A 27,352-nucleotide genomic window follows, 5' to 3' on the forward strand; every position below is an offset into this window, starting at 1 on the left:
TCCCGGCACATAGGTGCTTTACTGGGTGTGCTCTCCCGGCATACAGGCGCTTTACGGAGTTTGCTCTCCCAGCATACAGTTGCTTTACCGGGTGTGCTTTCCAGGCATACAGGTGCTTTACCGGGTGTGCTCTCCTGGCATACAAGTGCTTTACCCTGTGTGCTCTCCTGGCATACAAGTGCTTTACCGGGTGTGCTCTCCTCATACAGGTTCTTAACCAGGTGTGCTCTCCCAGCATACACGTGCTTTACTGGGTGTGCTTTGTTGGGAGAGAAGGATGTTGAATATTTGTACACAGCCTCCAATAGGGACTAAGAGATCCAATTGCCTCTTCTCTAAAGTGGCCCAAAGGTGGGTGGGTGAGTGAGTGGAAGAACTGCTCAGGATCACGTGCTTTACATGTTTTATCTCTGTAACCTCAAATGTGTTGACATCCCTCCCTCAATTGGATTTGCAGACTCCTACATAAAAAATAAAACTCCATATTATATTGAGACAGTCAGAAATTAATTTGTTACCCCTTTCTCAAATTGTAATGTCCAGAAAAAAACTACACGACGGCTGCCACATTCATATGGGTTCAGCTAGTCAAATAAAAAACCCAGTGTCCCAATTGTTGTTTAGTATTACATTGTGAATATTTTCAGATTCACATCATGTGCTTTAATCCACCATCTAGTGGTTGGGCCCAGAGAAAAAAAAGATATTTTTTCCGTACTCAAGCACTGAAACGGCGGAATAATGCACAGAATGTCCATTCAGGTCAAAAATGTTTATTCAGACCATAGGTCTTTAAAGCAAAGAAAACGAACCATTAATAAAAATACAATCAAGTGACTAATACATACAACAATACAGTTAATCTTCATTCAAAAAACACCATTCATTCATTACCTTAAAATGCCATATAAACAGCCTATGGATTTTAAAACATCATGGCAATCCCGAATGTCTTAATGCTGCAAAACTACTCCTACAGGGAAGTAATCATTTCGTTTTCTTGTCAGACTAATAGAAGTGCTCCCTCACCTAAAGAACTTTGTTGGGCCCTCCGACGTGCACTGGGTGACAATGGAGCAGTGATCCTAGATATTACTCCGGGAGCTTATTAGTGACAAGCAGGGTTTAAGTGGGATGAAAATACTTGGGGGAGGTCTCTCAAAGGGGAGTTGCTGATGTAATTAAGGGCGTCGCTTAAAACATTTAAGCTAAAAATCTGTGTTTAGCATAGCGTGCTGCCCGACTAGTATTTTGCTACCTCTGTCATTGCATCCAGATACACAACACAACACGTAACATTACACCTACAACAAGCCAGGACTATTGGCTTTGTCAATGGTTTCTAGTTGCATAAGATAAATAAGCAACAGCTATGACTTCATTGTATATAATATTCAAAATGATTCATTCTGAAATCATGAGACTATGCAAGAAATGCAAGTCTGTTTGAAGTTACTTCACAGGCGGTGACGGGTAGTATTGCGGCAGAGTTAAGATTTTTCTCCCACCCTGATGGAGAGGGCAGAAATGGAGAGCCCGACAGAGACCCATCTCAGCACCTGGTTTTTAGAACGGTGGTTGCTTAGCACCGGCAGGACCCGGCCCACTTAAAGCTCTGTTGACAGTTTACTTCTAAATGCAGAGCAATTCAGAACTGAAAATGTATACACATTGGCATGGAATGGATGACTGTAGAAACACTGGGGAAATAAAACACTTTTTTTGTGGCTAAAAAGTAACAGAACATGTAGCCATGCTTAAACACATAACATATTTAGTTCACATGCAGACCATCATTTGCCTGACTTGCTGAACAAAAATTCCTCGTTTACCTGTCCCAGAAGGTTTGAAGAGTTCAACTTTGCAGCACGCTGCCAGCAAAGATGTGACCTCACCAGATAGTCGTGTCTCGCTCTGAGTTGTTTCTCTAGGATTTTTTCAATGTCTTCTAAAGGTGTTTATCGAGGTCACTTTGCATTCCTAAGCTGGTCTTTGGAAACACTTCTCAGGTAACGCCTTCAGTCATTCCACTGTACTGCCTTGAGCTCTTGAAAAGTAAAAGTACAGATCTGGAAATCTTCAGTGGCACTTGCCTCTCCCTTGAGTTTGGCTGCAAGCGTGCTGTGGAAGGCCAATGCTGGTCCGCTTGTTCTGCTTAGAGATTTTACCACCAGATGTCTTGCGCTCACCAAGCGAGTAGTTATGCTGTACAAGTTAGTGCCATGTGACGTCTTTTTTTTTTTTTTTTGTGCTCTGAAAAAATATTTTTAAATGCCAAGGTAGAAATCTTGACTGTGCCACATCACCAACTTCATTCCAACTGTGTGCTCTATTAGTTTGCCACGGAAGGTGCCTAGATCCAGGCCAGACCTCCAGAAGACATTTGGACACGTTTGGCTGTTTCCCTTTTATACTGACTTTCAGCACAACCACTTACATTTATGTCAGTTGGGAACCATTTGGTGTTTGCCTGAAGTTTAAATTTTTTGTACGATTTTTTTTTTTTTAAAGTTTCCTTTTAGATTTATCTTTTTTTCCAAAGTGGCAGGCCCCTTTAAAATACGTATAGTCCTTAAAGGGATTGTTTGACTTGCTTGTTATACACAAACCTCACACAATTTCTGATTTTCCTTGCTTCTCATCGCAACCCACCAAACGTGAGCCAAGGGTAATGGTAATTGAACCATTTTTTGCTTTTATGGATTCACCTGTGTGGAAGCTCGGCCACAGTTCTGCATGCAGTTGATTTTCCCACACTGTGCCATTCATGCAAAGATGATTCGTAAAGTTTACCTTTCCCACGATTCAGCCCACATTGCTTCCTGTTGTAATTCCTGCGTGGCAACATTAAGAAGCGTACGCATTGGTATATAAGCTAGCATAACTTTACATTCCTCCTTCCTTGCAGTTCATGCTGTGCAGTCCTTATAGAAGCCCCTCTGCTCTTTATAAACCTGCAAAGCCTGCAGCGATGCATCACCACAGCAGTGTGCTAACCACCTTTTGGGTCAGCCTCATTTAAAGCTTGCTGGATAACTATGGAAGCCTAATACTTACTCACTACCCTCTCAGGATGTCTCAGCGATTCGTAGAAAACAAAAAAATCTGGGTCTGCAGCAGAGTCAACTCACTGTTCAGTGATATTTAGAAAGGAGTGAGGGTTTTGTCATAAATGTCTGCTGTACGTTACAGCTCCCACTTTTGCTTTGTATTCATTCCACCATCGTGCGGACATTCTACCCACTTTAACACAGAGGAAAGCTGGACGCTATTAATAACAATAGCAGATTCTGCTAAACTCTTAGGATTGAGACCATCTCCTGGAGGGGATGATTTTTGGGATCGGTGCTCAATTTGCTTAAAAAATAAATTTTAGGTTCCAATTTCAAATTGTCACGTTTACAGAATGTTTTAACATTTTCATTGATGCATTTTGCTTCAAAATGAAGCATTAAAATGAGCATTGGTAATAATAATTGTCTTGTCTCTTGCATATTATAAAGTTTTATACCAAGTTTCACAACAAATTTTGTTGGGCAGTAGCAGTGCAGGTTTTCCTAGTGCAAAGAACGGGTAAAAGAGCAAGTGGCAGGAGAAATATCACACAATTTTCTCACACATATAGAACCGGTACAACACAGGTAGATTTCACAGTAAAAAGGGAATGAAAGGAGTTAAAGTACTTTTGTATTCTGTCCATAAACATACAATAAGCACAGCACATCACATCTGGAAGAAAAAGCAGTGCTGGAATTATGGCGGTTCCATCAGTGCAGCCACATTTGGGCACAAACCTCGAGGCGGCACCTTTTGGGTAGCCGACTGAGATGAGATAAGAACAGCCGTACAGCAGCAGTGCAAGTTTTGCTCCCTGACAGAATTGGCACAGGGTGGTAGTAGCAGGGTTGGATTGGGATTAAAAATCGTCCAGGGCACTCTAAAAATAAAGTGGCCCACATTTGCATATTGCCTTTCGCAAAACACTGCTTCGGTGAAATTTTATAAAAAAAAAAAAAAGTGGGGGGGGTAAAAAAAAATGCACGGATTAGTTTACTCTGGTGAATTACACCTGAAAACAAGTGAGGCCACTAATGCTCAGGCCCCCTGCCCCCACTCAATATGCATGCACTAATGGGCCGGCCCAGAGAGAAAAAGGGAGTGACAGCTCTGCCATTTGATAATTGGGAGGTAATGCACGCTCACCTGCCCCCAGAAAGGCCACTCAGGGTCCCACTGGGCTGCTGGCAGTATCCGAACACAGAAACCACCCAAATCGGACCCCCCCCCCCCCCCCCCCCCCCCCCCCCCCGACTGCTCAAAAAATCAGCCCACAGCTGGAACTGGACACCGGCCCCTCGGGCATTGCCCGAGTGCCCGCGTTACCAATCCGACCCTAAGCAACGCAAGCTTCCCACTCTTGCTGTAGTCTGCAAGTGCAGTCTTCCATTCCCAGCATGTCAGACTAGTACAGGATTTCTTCGGTCTCAGAACATGTACAGTTGAGGCAAGAGTGACATGCTGGCTAGAGACAGCCCTGTGGAGTGAGTACTGAACTTACTGAGAGGAATGCATAGGTGGATGAGAGAGTGAATATGCGATATTTTCAAGATTCTCGCTTTGACGATTTTCCATGCCCACATCCCAAAAGTCCAAAGTTTCTACGTATCGAGAAGTAGATGCTACATCTTAGGTCATTATTTGGAGCAGCCCAGCCACACCCTACTTAACTATTCCCCTTAAAGGCACACAGGTGGGAATATCTGCAAAAAGGTTTTGAATGGTGAATACACGGTCCTGAGGAAATCTCAGCTTTGGTGCTGCACATGTTCAAAGTGTTGAGGGCTGCCAGTGTTAGTGATCCATTTCGGAGCCAACTTAACAATTACCTTCTGTGTGATACGTGGTGCGGAGTACGAGGGCTGGAGTTGGATAGCCAAACGAAGTTTCTAGCAATGATTTAGAATAAATCCTCAATAGCAAATTGCGCATGGCATTTTATGTTTGAAAAGCTTTATTGAAGAATTTGTTAACAAATAAAGATATTAGCGTACATAGGAAACATATATGAACCTAGTATAAAACATTAACAATGCTAATATCAATGTTAAAGAGACAAAAAGCATTTTGAGGATTTTAAAGATAAAGGGAGGAAGAGAAGGAGAGAGATAGGAAGCGCAAAGAGGGGGGAGGGATCAAGAAAATAGCATTGCAAACCTATACGTAATGTGGATCTTTTTTGGTTACCCCTCACCACATACCTCGATCGATTGGCTTTGAAGAAATCTATGCATATCAATTCAGAAAATTTTAAACTCCATGCTGATCATTTTGTATCGCTCATTTATATCATTTGATTGTATGCGCATGGCATTTTAAACCACTCGGAAGCCATTTAGTAATGTTGGTTATGGTTTGGCAGTTTCGGTAACCTGTTGCCCGAGTTTGCAGATTTGCGAAGATTCTAGAAATTGCCTGTTCCAAACATAACAAAACTTGGCTGCCCGGCTGCCCATCCTGGGCTTAGAACAGGCTTAGTGTTATGACGTCACAGTCCATCCAGGGTTAGTGGCTGTGACTGGAAGGTGTGAAAATGATCGTCACCAGGGAAAGTAATGTTGTAATAGGCACAAAAGGGCATACTACTCGAAATATTTTGTAAGAAAAATATTGAAAGCTTGAGTTACTACAAAATATTTTGTTTAATTGTAGGGTATTTAGTGTTTTGACGTGAAATTCACAATTCATTAACAACGTCCCTTTTCAGGTTGTCTACATAGCTACCTCTCTAAATAATAGATTTTTACATTTATTACAAAGAATATTTCAATTAAAAGAAAATATAACATATCGCCACTTCGAATGTGTGACACGCCAGCTCCTTTAATATTTGCTGGAAAAAAGCGAGTTTTTGTTTTTGACACATAACCGTATGGAAGAAGGTTTGGAGATGGTAACCTCAATTTTTGGGGAGTCTTTATGTGTTAGAACATAGCTTGTTTCATTATAATCTGATTTCTGAAGCAGTATGCACTTCTTCGTGGTTCTTCTACAAATCAACATCCCATGTGAGGCTATAAAACGTATCTAATGTCCACAATTGTTTCCCGGAACCAGTGTAATGAATGGGATTGCGGCACTTTAGATATACTTATTCAGGGTTTTTGCTTACTGTGGCAAATAGCCAGTTTATGTATAACATTATTTAGGTGGTTTTCAAACCTTTCGTAAATTGCTGAAAATTACAGATGCATTGTATCAAATAGTCACTGTTAACAAATAGACATACGTGTGTACATAAAATATAGGTGTGCAAAAGAGCTTTGGGGGTGGAGTTACCCCGTGGCTGCCGGAGGATCATGTGCAGAACATGAGGTTTCAGCCAGAGATGCCATCATCCGAGATCAAAACTCAAAGGAATCAAATATTTTATCAAATGAAACCAGTAAATGCGTATCAAGGTGGGAGCACCAATTTAAATAACCTTTACTGTTTATTCAATTTTCACTTTAATCAATTTAATCATTAACTTCTCAAATTACTTAAAGAGTTGTTACTGATCAGCCTCTTAACTGTGCAATCAGACCCCTGCAATGCCAGATATTTCATGATGGGGGATAAATAGGCTTTCGGCACTAGCATGCTTTATAAAAATAAATTGAAGAGATTTTCTGCTTTTGCTACATGGTGCAAGAAATTAATGCCTGGCCTGGGTGAATGCTGCAAGGCACCCATTTCTTATGAATATATTTGATCTGACTTTGATATTATTCCGCTCTAAAAGTTTGTTTGTTTGGCAAAAGGTTGATTTTGCTAGGGCGAAATGGCAGTTTAAACACTGTGCACACAGGCTGCAATGGAAGGCCTGAGGAATGTTTAGAAAGGGTACTTAAGTGGGTGGCACCATCAGTGCTGCAGGCCCACCAGTGGCATTTAATTTACATACCTTGGGTAAAAGGAGTACCACTTTACTAGATAACTTAAAACTATTTTAAATTTGCTAATTGTATATAAGCCAATTCCACCATGTTTTAAGGAGAGAGCACAAGCACTTTACCACTTGTTAGCAGTGGTAAAGTGTGCAGAGTCCTAAAGCCAGCAAAATTGATGATCAGCAAAGTAGGAGGAGTGAATTCAAAACATTGGGGGAAGACCACCCTAAGGCTGACAGTATTGACAGTATCTAAATCAGGTTGGCTTTTTTCATTATCTATAAACAAATTTTGTATATGTAGATTAGACCAAAAAGGCATTGACAGTGTACTGGCTGGGACCGCAAACAAAAGTAACTTTTTGCTAACTCTGACAAACAGCAAATTTGACGTTTAGAACTTTGTCCAGTTCTAATCATATATGCATTTGTTGTCATTTAGATAGCAGCAGGCATTCGGATAATGGGTGGAGTTCCACATCTTCCCAGAGAGGATACCAGAAAGATCAACCACCGGCGAATGCAGAGCTGGAAAGGCAGCGCATCATCCAAGAAATGAGGAAGACTACGTCGCTTGTGAACGACAACAGCTGGATAAGGCAGCGTGCTGCTAGTTCTTCAAGGGAACCCAGCAGTATGCCCAATACAATGAGAAGGTTAGCTCAATGGTGACAATTCTGTGATGTTTTTAGTTATGCCTTTTGTCAAACTGGTGACGACTCTACAGCAAAGATTGGTTTATAATTGAGCAGTGCCGCACCGCCAAACATTATTTACTTAGGAGTTAGAAGTAAAGGTAATTTCAAATGTACTACAAGAAATGCTCTATCAACCAAGTCAATGGTAATAGGATGATAAATACTTTGTGATTGTATTTTTTTAGAGAAACTGCAGTGTGGGCTTTAATCGCTGCACCAGTATATCTGATAGAGACTACTTGCCGCAGATTCCTTAACGTAGAATTATCCCTAGGCGTGAGACTGGACCCGGAAAACTTTTTGCCCAGCATCTCTGCGCGCCGGGGAGTGGTACCACGCACTTCTTCCCCGACTTCTTCCGTGGGCGTGACGTCAGCGAGGTCACATAAGCCCCACCCAAGCCCCACCCCGGCGCGCTGACGTCAGTTTTCTTCTTTTCCGCGTGCAACACGGATCTGGATCGTGTTCCTGGCCTTTTTTCAGGCCTTCTTTTTACGCTTTGCGTTTTCTTGAACAGTGTGCGAATGCCTTCGGGCTTCAAGACGTGCTAGTCTTGCGCGCGCCAGATGTCGGCGACGGACCCTCACCCCATTTGTATGTGGTGTTTGGGGGAGCACCACGACTCCACGGACTGCGAGGCTTGTCAGCAGATGAAGCCGAAGTCCCGGCGTGAGCGCCGCATGAAACTCCTCTTGGCCCGCATGTCCAGGTCGGCGTCTGTCCCCCGTGGAAGGGTTCAAGAACCGCCACTTCCGTCTCCGACATCGTCCTTCTCCAAGGCTGCAAGGGCGTCGCTCACCTGTTGGTAAGTGTCGCAGTTTGTCCCCGAGGCCTGGTCCCAGGCCTGTGGGGGGCGCAGGTTCTCCGCGGGTTGTGCGGCCCCACGTGTCACCACCCTACCCGCTGTTGTCCGGCTCTGGGGTGACCAGAGCCCAAATGGAGGCCTATGCTGCGGCCTTGCAGGCCTCTTTGGCTCTTCCATCTTCTCCTCATCTTCCTGGGACGGCTGCGGTTCCCTTGCCATGTGCGGGGCTTTCTGCTGCATCGACGGCAGCTCCGGCGCCAACAGGTTCTGGAGATGTGGTGTCGTCCGGGTGCGGCCCTTTGGGGCTCCCTCCTTCGGACCACGGTGCCTCTGCCTCGCCGCAAACCCCCGCAGGGGTCCCTGTGGTGTCGCGGGTGGTTGCCGGGCTCGAGGCTCGTCCTAGAGTCCCCCTGGTCCTCTGGGCAGGCGGCAGCCTTGTCCGAGGCCGAGCTGATGCCGCTCAGGTGCCGGCGGCTGCTGGCCCTGGCGGCGCCGCAGGGGCCGGCTAGGGGCCGGGGCGTGTCCCCGGGCCCCCCTCGTCTCTCCATGCAGGCGGCTGCTTCATCGGAGGTAGAGTCGATGCCTTTTTGGCGCCGTTCCTTGGCCGCCCCAGGGTCCGACCCCGCCCCGTTCTCCCGCGGCGTTTGCCGTGGCAGAGGTCATTTCGGCATCCCCTTCGGCACCGGTCAACGTTGAGCTGACGCTGGTGGCAGACTCTACGGCACCGTGCCGGCGTATGGTCGCTGCTTCATCTTCGGACGCCCCCTCATCTCCAGAGATTCGGCAACTGTTTATTTCATCTTCTCCGGAGACGGGACGCCACGTCGTGGCCTTTTCCCCGGCGTCTTCCAGGACAGCTTTTGGCTGTCCCCGCGCCCGCAGTCTTCCCCTGAGGCGCCGCAGGTTCCCCACTCATTGGTCCACCTTCCCCCGTTCCGAGCTTGGCCCTTCATTCCAACGGTTGGGCTGGGGGACAGCTGGGTTAGCTTACAGCCGTCACCCACGGAGGAATTGCTTTCCCCACCGCGTTGCCCTACGGAGGCGAGTGCTGCCTTCGCCCGGGCTGTCTCCACGGCTGCGGGGATCTTGCGCATGGGTGATCCGGCTGCCCATTTCCCCACGGATCATTTGCTGGAGGTTTTCCATCAGGGCTATGGTGGACGAGAGCTGCTTCTTCCCTTCAAGGCGTCGCTCCATAATTCTCTCTTGGGGTCCTGGGGGTCCTGCCACGGGGGACCCGGTGCCCCAGCTGCTTCTGCACCGCCACCGTCCTGCTCCGCATGATCCTGTCTGCCTTTTCTTCCATCCTTCTACCAGGGGCCCTCTTTTGCAGACCGCCTTTCCCTCCTTGCCATCGGTGCGGTCTCCTCCGTCACGGGAGGCTCGGTGGTTAGATTCCTGGGGGCACAACATCTTCGCCTCCTCCAGTGCTGCCTTGTGGGCACTTAACACGCTTTGTGTATTGGCCAGAGCCACTTCTTGCTTATGGGACTCGGCGGGGTCCCTTCTGTCTTCTGCTTCTCAGGAGGGTGCCTGCGCTGATCTGCGGCATCATATTTTGGATGTTCGGGAGCTGGCGGCGTTTATTCTTCGCTCGGCTCTGGACGTTTTGGAGGTGCTTGGTTGCACCATGGCTTCTTCAGTGGCCCTCCGTCACCATGCTTGGCTGAGGGATAGTGTTTTCCCTGAGAACGTTAGGGAGCGGCTGGTTGACCTTCCCTTCGATGGCACTCTTTTGTTTCACGCCCCTGCGGATTCTGCCATTCAGAGGTTCCTTGCGGGGCTTCCTCCTCCTCCTCTTCCTCAGTGACCGTGGATGTTGGTCTGTATTCTGGGAGGTGTTCTCCCATTGTTTTCTGGGGCCTTGTAACGAGTAGTCCCGGTTGTGTGTTCCGTGTGGTTGGTGTGCCTTCAGGGTCCTTCCGTGGGCCCTTTGGTGCTGTTGGCTGCTGGTCCAGCCCTTTTTTGCCTTGTGGTTTTGGCTGTTAGTAAGCCCGTGTAGGTCCTGAGATTAGGCCTTCTGTGTCTTCTTTATTGGCTGATCGGCAAGCCGTCTGCGGTTTTCTCTGTAGGTCTTTCTGTTTGTCCTCTGCTGCGGAATTGTTTTCCTAAGAGGTGTTCCAATGTTTCTTGGGACGTAACATACCCTATGTGGGGTAATGGTAGCTATGTGAAACTCCAAATGGATTGTGGAACGTCGCACTCCGGGTTTTTAATGGTAAATGCTGTTGAGTTTATTTAGGGTGCCTGGTAAATGACCTCCTGAGCCAGGAGGTGGAAACTATAATTGTGAATGCGTTGTCTCCCGTAGGAGTAACGTCCTTTACTCGGCACTCCTTTTTTGTCAAGATTCAAATAAAGGTAATTCAATAGATGTAGTTTTCTTTAACGATTTATTTTCTGATTCAAATTGTAGACAATTTCATTAACATTCATACTATTTCCGGCATAGTATTATTCATAATAAGGTTCAAGATTCACTTTCCATTACCACGTGACGAGTGACTCACGATACCGCGAATATGCAAGTAAGCAAACACCTCTGACGTTTTTAAACAGGATTTCACCACTCCACTCGACCGAAACCTGATCGCGGTAAGATTTTTTTACAACCGCACAAGCGGTTCGCACAATTCCGAAAACCATTGGTATATCCAGTTTACTTACCCGCACCATTCCTCTTTCTTTCCAGAGGAATCATTATTGTTCGCCACGGCAGACGGGCAGAAAAGAATGCTTGCTTTTCGAAAGGTTAGTTTTGATCCCTCGCACAGTCATGGTACTAGTATCGTTAAATCTGTGAGCCATTACCGTTTAAGATAGAGATGTTTAAACGTGAGTTTAGTTTCACACCCATAGTAATTTCAGTTCACAGTTCATGATTTCTTCCTTTGACAGCGCGTTTACACACACTCACCTGCGCGTACCAACAAGCATGCACACTTTCCATACAGTTGGATACCGTTTTCGTCCTACAATCACTAAATTTAAATTCTACTTGTGGATTACTGTTCATGTTACTAGTCGTTACATAAATTCATTTGTTGGCTTACTATCTCATTACATGAATGTTATAACCATCACAGTCCGGCACTCTTCCGTTCACAAACTTTTAAATTTTTCTTTTCACCATCCCAATAGGTGCTAGTGTAATACGTATTTACAACGTTTTGATGACATATGTGTTGTATCTGGTTATTTGAATACAATATTTTTTTTGCTTTCAGAAATGTAAGTCCCCTGAAGAAGGGTTCGCCCGAAATGCATAGGGCTGAAATACAGTGAATCTTGAACCTTATTATGAATAATACTATGCCGGAAATAGTATGAATGTTAATGAAATTGTCTACAATTTGAATCAGAAAATAAATCGTTAAAGAAAACTACATCTATTGAATTACCATTATTTGAATCTTGACAAAAAAGGAGTGCCGAGTAAAGGACGTTACTCCTACGGGAGACCACGCATTCACAAGTAATGGTAGCTATTACATAGCTCTGTCATGTGCTGGGGAGGTGTGGTCGTCCATCGGGCCCCTTGCTCTCCGTGGCGTCACGGTATGTCGCAGGTGCGATCTTCTTACCGATTGTTTTGAAGCAGCTTGCGTTGCACCCGGGTCCGTCCGTCCTCCTGGTTCGCTACGTCGCTAGCCCAGTCTGGCCTGCTATCTGCGGCATCCTGTTGTAGTCGTTCTGCACTTCTGTCCGGTCTTTCTGCTTGGTCCTCGGTCTGGTGTTCGGGGGGACTGACTTTCCTTGGCTTCTGTTTTCTGGTGGACGGCTTGGTCCGTCCTCCTTCTCTTTCTTTTCTGCCTGGTTCCACTTCTTTCGTGGGTCTGTGTGTTTCTGGACCGGCCCCTCCCTTGGGGTGTGTCCTAGCCCTTCCTGGCCTCTGCCTTCGGCTGGTGTCTGGCTTGTCCTGGGTGCACCGTTCCGTGGTGTTGCCTGCTGCTGGCTGCGCATGCCCGTGCAGGCTTGTTTGTTCTACTCCACCGTTGTTGGCTTTGATGTATTCCCTTGTGTCCCTGCCTCTGGTTCCGCTGGGGCTTTACGCAACTGTGCCTTTCTTTTCCGTCTGCGCTTTGGCGGTGGAGCTGTTCCTGCCGTGTCCGCTGCTTGCGGCTAAGGGTGTTCAGCTTTTTCTGTCACTGTGTCTGTGTTTCCTACGGTGGGCCCTGCCTCCGGTTCTTCCTCGTCTCCCTAGGGTTTGAGGTGGTCCCTGTGTTCCTTGGGGCTTTCGGGCACGGTCTGCCCGTGCGGGGTGTTGGGCAGTTCTCCCTTGGTTGGGCTTAGGCTATCCTGGCCTTTCCCTTTTTGTCCCTGTGACATGTCCCCTGCTGGGGCCCTGTGTCTCTCCTGGTGGGGAGGCTCTCTCGCAGGCCCTCCTCCCTTCTGGGTATGGCTAGGGTATCTATTCTACGCTAAGCAATCTGCGGCTAGTAGTCTCTATCAGATGTACAAGTTAATTACCTTCGGTAACGATGTATCTGGTAGAGACGATTCTAGCCGCAGATTCCTTCACGGCCTGCCCTTCCTCCCTGTTCTGCGAGGACCCTCTGCTTGGGCTTCTGCAGTCTCCTCCCTCTGAGTGGCTTGTCTTCTGTGGGTGTCCTCTTCGTTTTCTTCCGGTCAGGCATCCCTCCAGCTGGTTTCCCTCCAGCGTGAGGGGCCTACTTTTGCTCTTTCCCTCTGTTATTAGAGTTTCTGATCCCCACCCGGTCTTCTTTGTTGGGGGTTATTTTACCTGTCCTTTGACCTCCTACTCCTTTCAGGGGTTATGGCCCTCCTTGGCAATGCAGTCTGTGTATGTATTACCTGTCCTTTGACCTCCTACTCCTTTCAGGAGGTATGGTCATCCTTGGCAGTGAGGGCTGGGGATGGATTGCTGTTGCTCCTCTGTTCCGGGCTTGTGGCCCTTCCCTTAGTGGTTATGGTTGCAGACCCTCTTTCTTTCTGTCACGGCGCTTTCACATGCTTGTGCCTCCAGGATGGCTCTCGCCTTGGCTTGCAAGGTGGTTCCACAGAGTGGTGCTTTGCGCTTTTCTTGCTATGGCTTCGCTGCTCTGGCCTTCTGGTGCTTTTCTGCCACCTGGTGCTTTCGCCTTGGCTTGCACAGTTATTCCTCAGAGTGGTGCTCTGATCTTTTCCTGCTCTGGCCTGCTGTTGTCGCCCTCTGGTGCCTTGGTGCCACCTGGTGATGTTTCTCACCTTTCTTTTCTCTCTATTTTGTTTCTCTGGTTTTTCCGCACACTGTTCCCATGCTCTCCTCAGTTTTGTTGTGATGGCTCCGCGTTGTGGCGCGGAAAGTTCTCCGAAGCAAACCGACAGCGCGCCGGGGTGGGGCTTATGTGACCTCGCTGACGTCACGCCCGTGGAAGACGTAGGGGCAGAGTCGCGTGGTACCGCCCCCAGGCACGCTGGGCAAGAAAGTTTTCCGGGTCCAGTCTCACGCCTGGGGATAATGCTACGTGAAGGAATCTGCGGCTAGAATCGTCTCTACCAGATACATAGTTACCAAAGGTAAGTAACTTGTACATTAGTTCCTATGAGTGTTTAAATTGTAATGCTCCACTTTTCGTAAGTCCACTGCTATAGAAGTCACGCTATACGAGAAGAAAACTTCTCTTAGAATAAAGAAATCATGAAAAGGAGCATATAATCAAATATGGTACATTTATAGATTTTAAACAATATCAAATTCATGCGATTTGAAACAAAATTATAGTGCGGGCAATCCTACAATTTCTTTTCTTCATATAATCTTTATTTTCATTTGCAATCAGAAGCATAAAGCCCAGCCAACGCATTTCGTCCAATAGTCAATAGGCGGATGGTACTTTGGGCACGACTTCATATAATAGCGGCATGGATAGAAGGCAATAATCCTTAGAAAATCCAGAAGACATTGGTGCTATTGGAATATCGATGCATATTTATATAGATCACTAAACTTGTTTGGTGATTTACATGAGCTGTTCTTAACTTGGATATATATTCTTAACATGACGTCATGAGATTCTTGGCTTTCAAGATTTCACATTCGTAGATTGCTTTGCTGATCTTCGTGATCTGATTCACATCCCTGATGAAGTCCATCTATTGGACGAAACGTGTTGGCTGGGCTTTATGCTTCTGATTGCAAATGAAAATAAAGATATGAAGAAAAGAAATTTCAAGACTCCCCGCACTTTAATTTTGTTTCAAAACGCATGAATTTGATTGTGTATAATCTAAAATTGTACTATATTTGATTATATGCTCCTTTTCATTATTTCTTTACTTTGTGATTGTGCTGAGATGTGTTTTCCAGAGTGTGCATATTCAAAGTTGTTTTTAAGGCACAAAGATAAAGGAAGCTGAGAAGGCTTTGGAAGAAAGCGTTGTGGCATGATTATTGCCCAAACTCTTCTTGAGGTGATCAATGTATGCCTGCTTGTCCTGTTGAGTTTCACAGTCCAATAACCCAAACATCAGCATATAAGCAGAGACTGGGATTTTCAAAAATATGTATTTGTTGGTTTTAATATAGAGAAAACTTAGCTGTGAAGCAACGGAGTGCTGCACATTATGTGAGGGGTTGACAGATGATCTACAAGACTGTGCACATTAAGCAGGGATTAAACAAATACATTTTTACATACGTTTAGGCACAGGGACAGTAAGTGATTTGCCCAGAATAATATGAGGGCACTCAAAACTGCTTCTCCAGGTTTCAAAGGCGGCAGTTCGAGCTTCCAGGCCGCATCTCCTCCTTTATCTGCTAGTAGATGAGCTGGTTGGGGAATAAATATGGTCCTACAGTCTGTCCAGCAACTTTTAACAAGATCACGCCTTCTACTGAAAACTGATGCTACTATGCGAAGTATCGTGTTACTTAATAATAGCAGTGCATGTTACCCAGGTCTGTGGACTATAGACTCCTTGCGACTGAGTTGCTCCTAAATTTCCAATATTAAGACCAACGTCCTCACAGAAAAACATTTTCTGAATCAAACTCTATATCCTCGAGTATGGCCTGATCCTCATGATGCTGCATTGAGTATGTTTTTAGCATGCTTTGCTGCATATTTTTTCTTTCTCTGAGGTTTATTGTTTTTTAATGTATGTCTGTGTATGTCAATCGCCATAGAGTTTGTCAGGTGGCATGTGCCACTCTAGAAATAAATCAAACTAAATGGGCATGAAAGGCTGCTTTCGATGCTTCCAATACATATTGCTAACTTTATAGAGAGAATGTACTTCGTACCACAGAGAGGGGACGAGGTGTGGCCCAGCGTCATGAGCTGCAAATGTAGGAACTAGTAAACCAGGTTTAAATCCCGGTCTCACTCAATATCCAGTGTTTTGGGCAAATCACTTAAGCTCTCACTGCCTAAAAAATGAAAGGAAAAAATATGTAACATATCTGTTTATGATGGAAATCATTATAATGCTCTAGGGCCAAGTTTGTACTATTTAAAATTGCAATAACTAAAAAGGACAGTGTGTTGGCACTGGAAGGCAGAAGGAATCGGAGTGAAGCTACTTAGTAGTTTTCCCAAAATGTATTTTTTCCATGAATGTCAATTGGGAGACCTTGAGTGTAGCTTATTCTAGAACCGACATCACTGTAAACTCAAATATCTCTTCCTGCCACGGTCCTTAGGAACACACACAGCGTCAGGCTAGAATACACATGATTGGCCTTTTGTTAATTCACTGGCATCAAATACTGTGTAAATCCATAAACTCGTACAACAACCATTTTTTTTTTTTACCAGTTTGTTGCTTTTTGTGGTAAATCTGACACTAAGTATAACCATTGTTTCCTGCCAGGGGTGAATCTTTAGACAATCTGGATTCATCTGGACCAAGCTCGTGGAGACAGACGCCATGGACAAATCAGTCTTCATCTTACAACTCATTATCAAGCAGTCAAGATTTCAGCCGCCCTTCTTCAATCGTGTCCACCTCTAACCGCTCTTATTTGCGCACTCCTTCCTCTACTTTACCATCTGTTTCTGGTGGCACAGGGAGGACTGGTTCCCTGTCACAGGCATCTTCGGTGGCTTCCACCTCCCCACGAACTCTGTCTCCGACTCAAGCATCCCAGCCAGGGAGTCAGCAGAAAAGGTAGTTTTTTTTCACTCTAATTGGTTTTTCATCTGTCTGTTTTCTGTTTTCATTAGTTGACGTATCTTTTTGTGCACGAAAATACAAAGGACAGTCGCTATTTGATGCGTAACAGGAAGCGCTTAATTTGAAGAGAATACATTGCAACTATGATTTCCAATTGGGACTAGATTCTTCTGTGGATTATTTTCATATTGGTCTGTTTTTATTCCCAGATTTCAATAGATATTGATGCTGTGAGCAGGAATTGGTATTCTGTTGAATAGTTCCCATTTTCCCAAATCAGTAGATGTTTAAGAATGATCAAACTGACTTTCTATGGGTGTTATAATCTTTATGGTGTGTACCTCATTAGTGAAAACTCTAATTATTTACTACTATTGGGCAGTTTGTTGGTAGGAGGCTTGGGCCCGATATCTAATATTTAGATGAAAATATTTCCTCTTGAAAGTTAATTGTTGCTTCTGTCCTTAAAATTATTAGATGGGTCTGTGTACGACCTTAACACAAGACGGCCACAAATAGCGATCAATTGTTAACCTTTCCTGAAACTGCTGTCGGACGCCTACTCCTGGGTCTGTAACTACATTGTTTCATCAGTCAAATTGTTTTCTAAGTTGGATTGGATTTCGCAAGTTCTGAAATAAAAGCCATGTGATTGCCCGAAGTGCCATGTAGGTTTTATTAAAGACTGCTATTATGTGCATATTTTTGTACTTTGGCGAGTCGACATCCTGTTTATTCTCCAGGTGGAACTTTAAGTACAGCCTTCCTCATAGTTGGCGAGGGCAGGGTGTGTGCAGATCCAGTGCCCTATTATTTTGCTTCATAATGATAGTTGGGCTTGGCAACTTACTATCTGATATTGTGCCAGACTGTATATATGACTTTCTTCTTTAAGCCAGGCAGTTTACCCAGGATCCTAGCCTCCTGGCAGCAATATTATGTATTCTTTTCAGGATATGAATATGTTACCATTAATGAAAGATATGTATTGCTGTAGGGGATAAATGTGGACAGTAATCGGAGTTTTATGATTCAGCTTCTCAGTTTCTGAATTTTAGCCATTTAATTTGAAACCGAGTAAAGTGTCTTGTAATTCTCTTCTTTTCTCCCTCCCTTACCTTAGAACAGTGGTTCATAACCTTTTGACTTCTGTGGATCCCCCCACACCTCCACACGTATTTATTACTTGGATTTGGGACCCCCCACTGATTCATTATTGGAATCTGGGGAACCCTACTGATTCATTAATGGAGTCTGCGGACCCCGACTTAATCAAAATACCCACAATGTTTTTTCTTTTATCATTGTCAAATCAGTCGAGGGTATAAACTGCAATGAGACTGGGCACAAGCTATATTAAAAACTTCATAATCTCTCAAGTAGAGGGACCTATCAGTTTAAATGTTTGGAGAGATGGGCCCAGGTCGATGAATGCCTTTACTATAGTGCATTGTGGAAATGGTCAGAAATTCAAAGGCATCTTACTGTAAGGCTTATAGGATATGCCTAACATGACAATACCCATCACAGCGCCATATCAGATGAGCTACTGTCTTTTGGACAACTTGTTTCTTTGTCTACAAGTTGGTGATACTTTCTTAAAGGAAGCAAATTACTACAATCGATACAATTATCAACAGCCATGACTAGACTTTCAACGAAATGGCTGCTGCTGAATTTTGCCTGCTCAGTAGGCATCAGTTAGAAACATACAGGTATGGAAAGACCTCATTCTTCTCCAGAATAGCTGCATCTGTATAGCGAAGTTGCAATTTTAGCAACAAGCAACATGAGCTTTGCAATAACTGCTAAGAGACTGTAATTTCCTTTAATTCAAGAGGATCATTAATTTCCAATTAAATGGCTTGAATCCCTTCAGAATTATCCATGATTTCCACATAAACTCCTCACCGTTCAGGATCCAAAACGTTTTAGGATAGACAAATAAAAATCCAGCTATTTAAATCCAATATTCTAAAGCCTCTCAAGTCCTAATCTAATGAAGTCAGATTGACATCTTTAAGTGACAACTGCTTTCTTTCTCCTTATGCTAGCAGAGCATGTCTTCACCATAGAAATGTGTTATAGCTTTTAATCATCTGTACTGCAAAATCATTTTTCTTCTGGTGTTTCGTCAGTTTTAAAAAAAAAACAAAAATACTCAACATGGTTACGTTGTAGTACAGGGAGGAAGAAACCATACTAGTACTATCAGATGCTACTAAAGGAGGGGAGAGAAGGAAAAAAGGGATGGGGTCGGTGGGGGGGGGAAAGGCACAGAGATATGGTACATAACACAGAAGAGCCGAGAAGACTAGCTGGCTCAGTGCGGGGATTCTCCCTTGGTAGCAATTGTCGAGGAGTTGGCGGACCGTGGTCCCATATAAACCAGGGGGGAGGAGAATTAAAGGGTCCTAGTATCCCGCCACTGGGGTTGGGCAGAGGGAGGGCACAACCTCCCTCATGGGGTTGAGTGGATAGTCTGTCCTTCCGCGCCTGTTTGCTACAAAGTAGGGTGAGGGGGGAATTGCATGCTGGCGGGTGAGAAAGGAAGCCTTGTGGTGTCAAGCCATGGAGGACCTTAATCCACCGGTGGGTAGGGAAGGGTGAGACCTCGAGGGGACTACAGGACGGGTGGCAGAGCGTGCGGCGATGGCAACCCACCTAGGGGGCACCTGCCTAACTGCATGTCTGCCAAATAATTATTTTCCTAGACTGTACTTTGCAATACTCTACTCTTATCGGAACAGTTTCTTCATGCACCAAGCAAGGTTCAAGTGACACATTACAGATCGACATTTGAAGGCTATCCAGTCTCTAGGGCTTAGAGTAATCCCATTTATCTAGAGGACTACAGGATTCAGAAATTGTACTCTTTAATTCCCTAAGAAAGCATAACATCTATGTGACAAAGTAAATTTCTGTAAATGATCCTCTATCTTCTCCTGGAATTATGTAAGCTGTGAGCCCTGGGCCAAATCTTAAATCTAGCAACATGGGCGATTGGCATGTACAGTACTGGGGCACTGGGTTGTACAGTAACAATTGACCTACTACCACACAACTATTGTTTTAATTATTGCAGAGTTATTCTCAGCTTTGTCATTGGACCTGCTTTATCACTACAGGTGCTAACTTTGAGGCTGTATGCTGTCCAGAGTGTGTGCACTAAAAGACCACAACATCTTAGCTACAAAGATGTATGTATCTACCCTATTTGCTTGATTGTCAAATCATAGCCCAGAGAAACCGTTACCAACTGCTAAATCGGTTTGAACAGTTTTGGTGAGCTGAAATTACCCAGGAATCAATAAAGCTCTTTGCAATAATGTTCGTTTTGAAGGCCGTTGTGCATACTGCATCTGGTTATGCCAGGAGCAGTCTTGTATACTGCACTGTACACAGCTTGCCCTCCTACACATGCCTCAATTGCCATCAAGGAGTTTACCTCCCATGTTCAAGCAGTCAAGACCGTGTCTGCATAGTTCTGGAGTGTCCAGGAGGTAATAGAATCTCCCCTTGACACATAACCTTTGGTCATTACTGTATGTCAAATGACATTTTTGTGTATGGTAGGTGTGATTGCAATCATTAGGAAGCAATTGATCTAAATCTTCTTATTCTGTTTGATGGGCCAGCACCACGGGGTATCCTGGTAACAGTTTATTTAAAAAGGGCCACTTGGTGGTTGTAGACGAGATGGATAAGTTTAACTTTTCCTGGAAATCTGTAGCAAGGAACCTCTAGAGAAGACATCAACAGAGCAGACTTACATCTGCAATGCTTCCATTAAACATGTTCTTCAGTAGAATCTACTAACCTTTTTTCTTAACTAAAGACCAATTCTTTTTTGCTTAAAAAACCCCAAAACTAGAGTCTTGTGAAGTCTTTTGGCATGTGCATTTTGAATGCTTTAGAGGTTCTGCGAGGGTGACAGTTGGTTCCATTAATATGATTGAAAAACTTGGAATTGGAAAAAATAGGCATACTTTTCTTTTTTGGGGGGCATACTGTGACTGAAGAATGGGGAGGGGTGTCTGAAGGAATTTGAGGTGTTTGGGGATGTCTCCTGTGGAGAAGCTTCTTCCCAGTGTAACTATTGCTTTACTGTTCCTTCTGTAAGTATTGTATTCACATTTTAACAGCAGTATCTTATGCGGTCTTAAAATATTTCTACATTAGTCAACTGATATACAATTTCCAGTGACCTTCTCATTCTGTATCTAGGTCTGTGAGTGGAAAAAAATTGTGCTCATATTGTAATAACAATCTGGGCAAGGGAGCTGCCATGATCATCGAGTCTCTGGGTCTTTGTTATCATATAACGTGTTTTAAGGTGAGAGTTGGGAAGGGTACCCAAGCAACTGCCCTTGGAGAAAGCATGGCTCGGCGGAAACTTGGTTGCGGGCGCTCAACTAACACCAGCTTTGTCTTGCATGCATAATTCCATGTAACAGTAGTATAACATTTGGGTAGTGTACGGTGTTGTAAATTTAAAGCTGATGCAGTTAGAAAATTCCCAAAGATTTTTGTTTAGCACACTCTAGCCAACAGTCTGTGGTGGGTCATGAACATTTAAAAGAAGGCTAAATCTGACATTGAGTAAAACCATGAAACCGGAACAAATAACATAAGGTAGCAATGTGAAATATTAGTGACCACCACCCATAGTCTAGAATTCCAACTGGCCATGCCAGCTTCTTAACTAGAAGAACATATGAATGTGCACTGACAGACAGCCATTCATTTTGATCATGTTGAGGAAGGATGCTTGCATATGTGTTCATTCTATAATACATTAACGCAGATCCTGATCCAAACTGAGTTATAATGCCCTTTATTGCACATTGTGGGAAATTTGATGGATATCATCAATTGTCTAACGGTTGCTTAAATGTTAAACTTTTCATTTGCATATACAAGCATTTGTATACAATCCACCGAGGTAATCAGTCCTAACACAAATATATTGTACATACCTCAAGGAGTACCTGACATAGATGTAAAACAAAGAAGTGCATATCCAAACGCTGATTGTACTAAGCACGTTCGGAACGCTCCCCTAAGAGCATAAGGAACTAGACAGATGTGTAATATTATTTACATTTTTTTTTTATCTCAGTGCAGCAAAGAGAAAATCTGAGGCAGTTTGAAAATTGCTGATCTTAGAAACATCAGCTCTTGGCAAGTTCCTGCTTCTGTTGTAGACAATTTGCATTCAGTTTCTCGTTGAAATGGCAACCAGCGAAGCATTTTAAAGATAGGATAAATATCACAATTACAAATCAGTAAGTACTCAAACCTGATTAAAGAGTAGCTGTAAGCAACAGACCATTGCCTGAATGGGCACTTGATTGTCGTTTAAAAGATCGGCTAATTAGTTCACTACTTTCTCCCCCTTAAATATTTTATCATTCCTAAGTTTTTCACGTTGGTTTCCCCATAAGGGAGAGTTAGTATTCCGTTTAGTGTTGTATTTGGGAATTATTTTCTCCCATAACTTGTTCGTTTTGAATTCTCAGTATCGTTGGAAGCCTATTGACACTCTCTACACTACAGGTCCAGGCACATCACAGTGAGATAAGAAAGGCTATAGTTTTGTACCTTGGAATCCTTTCTTACCTCACTACCAACCTACTAACACTGATAAATTGTGCGAAAATTAAAACGCCAAAAGCATAGAAATGCAATGAAGATGGAATCTTTATGCACCATCATGAAATCTCAACTATAGTGAAAGATCAAACCGGAAAAGAAAGGTCCAAGCAGTTGCCCTTAAAGAATATGAAGGATCACGTTAAATATCAACTAAAAACAAAATGGTGGAAATAGAGTAAATACGCTTAAAGTAGGGCTAACTATATTAGTTAATGTATTTAACAGCACATCAAACACACATTAAAGGAAATCTTAGTTGGTAAAGTTGCCTGCCTTGGTGCTTATAATGTTGCATGGCATCTGCAATTGGATATCCCACCCTGTTTTTCAAAATCTAATATTTGCCTTCAATCAAATTCTAGGTGAGCTTTAATTAACCAATCAGATCTTTTCAGACTCTACTTATCTTTTTTTTTTTTTTTATCTGTCCTGACTTCTGCAATAACAAATTGTATTTGTTCAGTTTGGCTTATTTTTAGCCCTCTAACCTCTGAATGTTGCTCTGCTGCTGCTGGGATTCAGGGTGCAAGCTTTGCTGCCTTTTTTGCTGCAAACCTTATGACTCATTACAGGTCACTTACCCCTTCTGGCATTGTAATGCACTTCTTTTCCTCAGTGTGTCGCTTGTGAATCTGACCTTGGAGGCTCACAAACCGGAGCAGAAGTCAGAATCCGAAACAACGAATTGTACTGCAACAGCTGCTACACCAGATTCAAAAGTAAGCCAATACCCAATTGTGTATGAGTTGCATATGTCTGTTGCACTTTTAAGATTGATGTTTAGGCACTGATCCAATTTCTTGAAATATCCTTTGGATCATTATTGTGGCTTCACTTGTTCTGTTTTAATCAATGGTGGTCTTGTCACAAAACCAATTATTTTGTGTGTCCTTAGACACAACATAAACCCAGAGAACAGTCCAGCTGCTGTGGATAGTTTGCTGCAATGCCCCTGAGGAAATTGATTCCCACATGTGCTCAACAGATGCACCTTTGTCTCATTAAATTAAAATCATAGTCTTACCATGATTTCCTGTTTACAGGAGTAACATAAATATTGGTTTCGTTAGATTCAGCCATTAATTAGAGCCTACAATTAAGCTGCATGCTCTTCTACTCGTTGCAAAATTAAATACATGTGTGTGACTGTTTTGCCACTAACAACTAGGCATGAACTCCCATCAGTTAATTAGTTTATGCAAATACTTTTTCCCTTTTTGCTGCTGTTTGTAGCAAGCAATCTGTATCTTGCCTCAATGGCATGGGTGCGGTGAGAATGTAGACAACGGATTGATACTTTAAGTGGGAGGCTAATATTCATTGTTCTAGATTATAAGAGATGTGATAAACGGGGAGTATTCGGTCGGAAAAGGTAAAATAATTTGCAGTTCCTATTTGCATTTTCTTTTTTGTTTCTCACTGGTGAAAAACCTTTCCTCCTCCTGTGTTGATTGCCCCTTCTGCATCCTCTCTCCCCTACCCACCTCGACAGCAGAGATACAGAGACAACCCAATTGATTTTAAAAATTAAGACATTAAATTCTGCTTGACGTCTCAAGGACCAGCTCCCTTAAAATAATATTTGATTCAAGTAGGAAGAATAAAGGTAATAGTTTTTAAAGTTGATGTGTATTTGTGTCACAGTGGAGAAATAACAATGTAGTTATTTGTTAAATATAATTCGAACCTAATTTAATGATAATATATTAGGACCTCGTGATTTGGGGACTCCTTTCAGATATGTTTGCTGCGGTCCATGGCACAGTCGGTTAGACATTACTTCGAAATGATTTTACAATATTTGCCAGGCTCAAAAAAAGACACATTTTCCATCACGAACTAGCTCTGTCTAGGGGTTAGTTCAATGCACCCTCTTTACTTACCTCTTGTCTTCTCAGATTCCCTAAATTTTGCACTGCAGCACATCTGAGACGATGTGCTATACCACTGAATGCAGTGTGCTGTCTGTTTGCTCTCATTTTACTGCTTGCAGTCCAATAGGATGACCGTTTACATCAACGTTCATACATATCTCATATACATATAAGGTAAACTGGAAGCTTGCACCTGAAATTTTATGCAATGCAACAAATTTTATATATTTGGCAAATTAGTTTCTTCTAACCAAAAACTTTTGTCCATTGTCCAAAACCAAGTCTGGATTCTTTATTATACTTAAGGGACAAGTGCTTGTGGGTTGTGACTAGATAGAAGTCCTAAAAGTATGCCTGCACCCCCCTATCTCCTGCCACATACCAACACGCTCATGATTGTTCTGCTTTAATTGTATATAATGAGTACAGTGTGGTTCCTAACTAAATTAGATTTCAACACGTGGTGTTCTTTAAAAATTTGTCATAAATCAGGGGGGAATGGATCACTTGTAACCAAAAGTGGAGGTTCGTAAATCTGAAATTGAAAATATTAACACCTAGATAGGTGTTAATGAGAACCCTCAATAGCGTATTTTTTTAGTGGTATGGGCGGTTCTGGGCGGTTTATCTTGATTCTCCGCCTTATAAATACGCATCAGCATTATCATTGGGTCTCTTTTGTCATGCTGCCTCCACCTGGAGGGAACCACTGCTTCTTGGTAGTGATCAGTAATAATTGTGCAAAAGTGATAGTGAGGTTAAAAGTGTCGTACCCACACTGCCTTGAAGAAATGACGATTTATTCTGGTGGGCGTGTGGGGAGACTGTTAAAAAAGAGAGGTGGTGCTGAAGGTTAGGTTATGTAACCAAAGCACTGTAGGTGTCCATATCAATAGGTCGACATGTTTCTGCCCATTCATTGCCCCAGGAGGGGGTCGTGGGGCATTCTTCAGGACCTGTTAGTGGTGTGAGCTGTTGTTGTACAGTTCAAGCAATTGAAAAAATGCTGTCTTCAAACAATGTGATAGATAGCTACGTCTCAGAAATATTGTTACCTGTGGAGAAATGAAAATGAAACCTAAGAGACAATCAATGAAAAGAAACCCCCAATTTTGGGTGGCAATGGGCTAAAAAAGACAAGTGAGTTAAAACAATGAACAAGCAAAAAATGGCAATTCTTATTGATACTGTCAAACAACTTATATAATGGCAAATCTCTGATATACTGTGGGATTGTAGTAGCCAAGGAAAGATATATCTTAGTGGGCGGTACGATTGTCCGATCACGTTTTTACGATATGTTTCCCTTGGTTTATCGAGTCATTGGAAAGAATGTAAATATATCGTGAAAGTTGCGAGATGGTCTCGGTAGATTCGATAAATAAACAGGACAACATACATAACCTAACCTTCAGCACCACCTCCAATGATAATGCTGATGCGTATTTATAAGGCGGAGAATCAAGATAAACCGCCCAGAACCGCCCATACCACTCAAAAAATACGCTATTGAGGGTTCTCATTAACACCTATCTAGGTGTTAATATTTTCAATTTCAGATTTACGAACCTCCACTTTTGGTTACAAGTGATCCATTCCCCCCTGATTTATGACATATGCTTTGGAAGATGAATGGATAACTATCTCTTCTAACTCCCCCCTCTCTTGATTGGATGATGTTCTTTAAAAATTGTCATCTTATAATTATGAACTCTAAAATTAAATGCCTTTTCAAACATGCATAAAGCTGAGCAGTGCTTTTTCTGTCAGCAGGTTTTAATTGTAAAGGTAGTTTACTGAAGAAACATAATATTTAGGAACAATGATCAGGACAAAAAAAAAAAAGGAATTCACCGGCCAAAGCAAGCAAAGTTTTTTTCATGTCTAAGAAGCAATTAACATACAAAGGCATGTATTTCTTCTGCAGTTCAGCATGTGTGTAGTCTTTGACATCAATCCCTACACCTAACTTGTGGTCTAAGGTAGTTTAAGTGTTGGAAGCCTGACCCACCCCACTGAAATGGGAACACGTTGGAAAATGGCAAATTTGACCAGACCTGAAAACCTTTCTTGTCTCTAATTTGAATAATGTGCGAAACGTCGGCTTACAGGTTATTCCACCTTCTTAGTTGCCTTGAGCTTGGGTTATCCGGGGTCTCAACAGTGCAAGTGGAGCTGGCAGAGCTCTTCTCTAAGCCTGCATTGTTCATTAAGTGAGCATAATGCCTTTTGACGGTACTGATCAACAGTCCTTTTGAGAATCATTTCAGTTGTGTGCACTACTCTTAATTTAGTTACAGTGCAAGTTTGATAACTCTGGGCTTCTTGTCGCATAGGTCTAAAAAGCATTTAATAGGAAGGGGAGAGAAATTGGAAGGGAAGGGATCACCAACGGTCAGGAAAGGATGAACCGACCATGTGCTTCCCATCCCCACACAACCAGCTCACACCACTTGACCACTGTTGGGTCTGACTTGACATTTTGACATATTGCTACCAGTCATTTAAAGTATATGTAAATTATGCTTTGGCTTCACCCTCTGGGGTATTTCTCCCTCACATCATGCTGTTGGGTGTTGGGTGTTTCATACACCTCCTTTGGAGTGCTAGCATTTCAGTATCAAAAATTTCGCATTGCAAAGCATTAGAGACTATATTAAATCTCAAAAGTATACTGCAGCAGAACATTCTTTAATATTGTTTGTGAAGACTCAAAATGCGAAACTGACCAATTGGCTTTGCCAGTGGTTGGTTAAACTATCCAGAACAAGTGGCAAAGGTAACAAGCATTGGCATAGCCAATAGGTCTCGCCTTTGGGACCCTATAAGTATTTAGCCATGCTACAGTTGCATAACTAAATACTTATAAGGTCCCAAAAGCGAGACCTATTGGCTATGCCAAGCGGCCGCGGAAGTGATGAAAGTGATCGCGATCAAACATCAAAGCGGCCGTGCGGCCACGAAAGTGAAAGTAATCGCGGTCAATCTAGGCTGGCCTGGTAGCACTTTTTGGAGCCCTCTCAATAAGCCTTACCAGACCAGCGCATGCGCTGGATCAGGCGAGACCTAAAAACTACAAAGGTGGTGGTTGTGGACTCTTTAGTGTTATCTTCCATCACTAATATGGTTTGTGACCTCTGTAAGGGCCCTGGGCACAGAGTAGTTCAGAACACTTGACTTTATAATTCAGATTTGTGAGAAAATCTTTAAATCTTGGGATCAATTGCATTCATCAGTTATGCTGGCGATTTGAAATGGGCTCAAAAAAAGT

General features: G+C 43.3%; 1 protein-coding gene across 25 annotated transcripts in view; it reads left to right on the forward strand.

The window, feature by feature from the left end:
- The window catches only part of LMO7 (LIM domain 7), a 480,465-nt gene that overhangs the window by 445,356 nt on the left and 7,757 nt on the right, over positions 1-27,352 (forward strand). For 12 of the 25 annotated variants that reach the window (XM_085622039.1, XM_085622040.1, XM_085622041.1 and 9 more), the window contains 5 exons: positions 6,306-6,458; positions 7,371-7,584; positions 16,247-16,543; positions 20,777-20,885; positions 22,824-22,926. In XM_085622039.1, the coding sequence (XP_085478165.1) occupies positions 6,306-6,458; positions 7,371-7,584; positions 16,247-16,543; positions 20,777-20,885; positions 22,824-22,926 (876 nt within the window). The remainder of the gene's footprint in view (positions 1-6,305; positions 6,459-7,370; positions 7,585-16,246; positions 16,544-20,776; positions 20,886-22,823; positions 22,927-27,352) is intronic. The other 13 variants (XM_085622044.1, XM_085622043.1, XM_085622045.1 and 10 more) reach the window with 3 other exon arrangements.

Source organism: Triturus cristatus, chromosome 8 (assembly GCF_964204655.1).
Source record: "Triturus cristatus chromosome 8, aTriCri1.1, whole genome shotgun sequence".
Taxonomy (NCBI): Eukaryota; Metazoa; Chordata; class Amphibia; order Caudata; family Salamandridae; genus Triturus; species Triturus cristatus.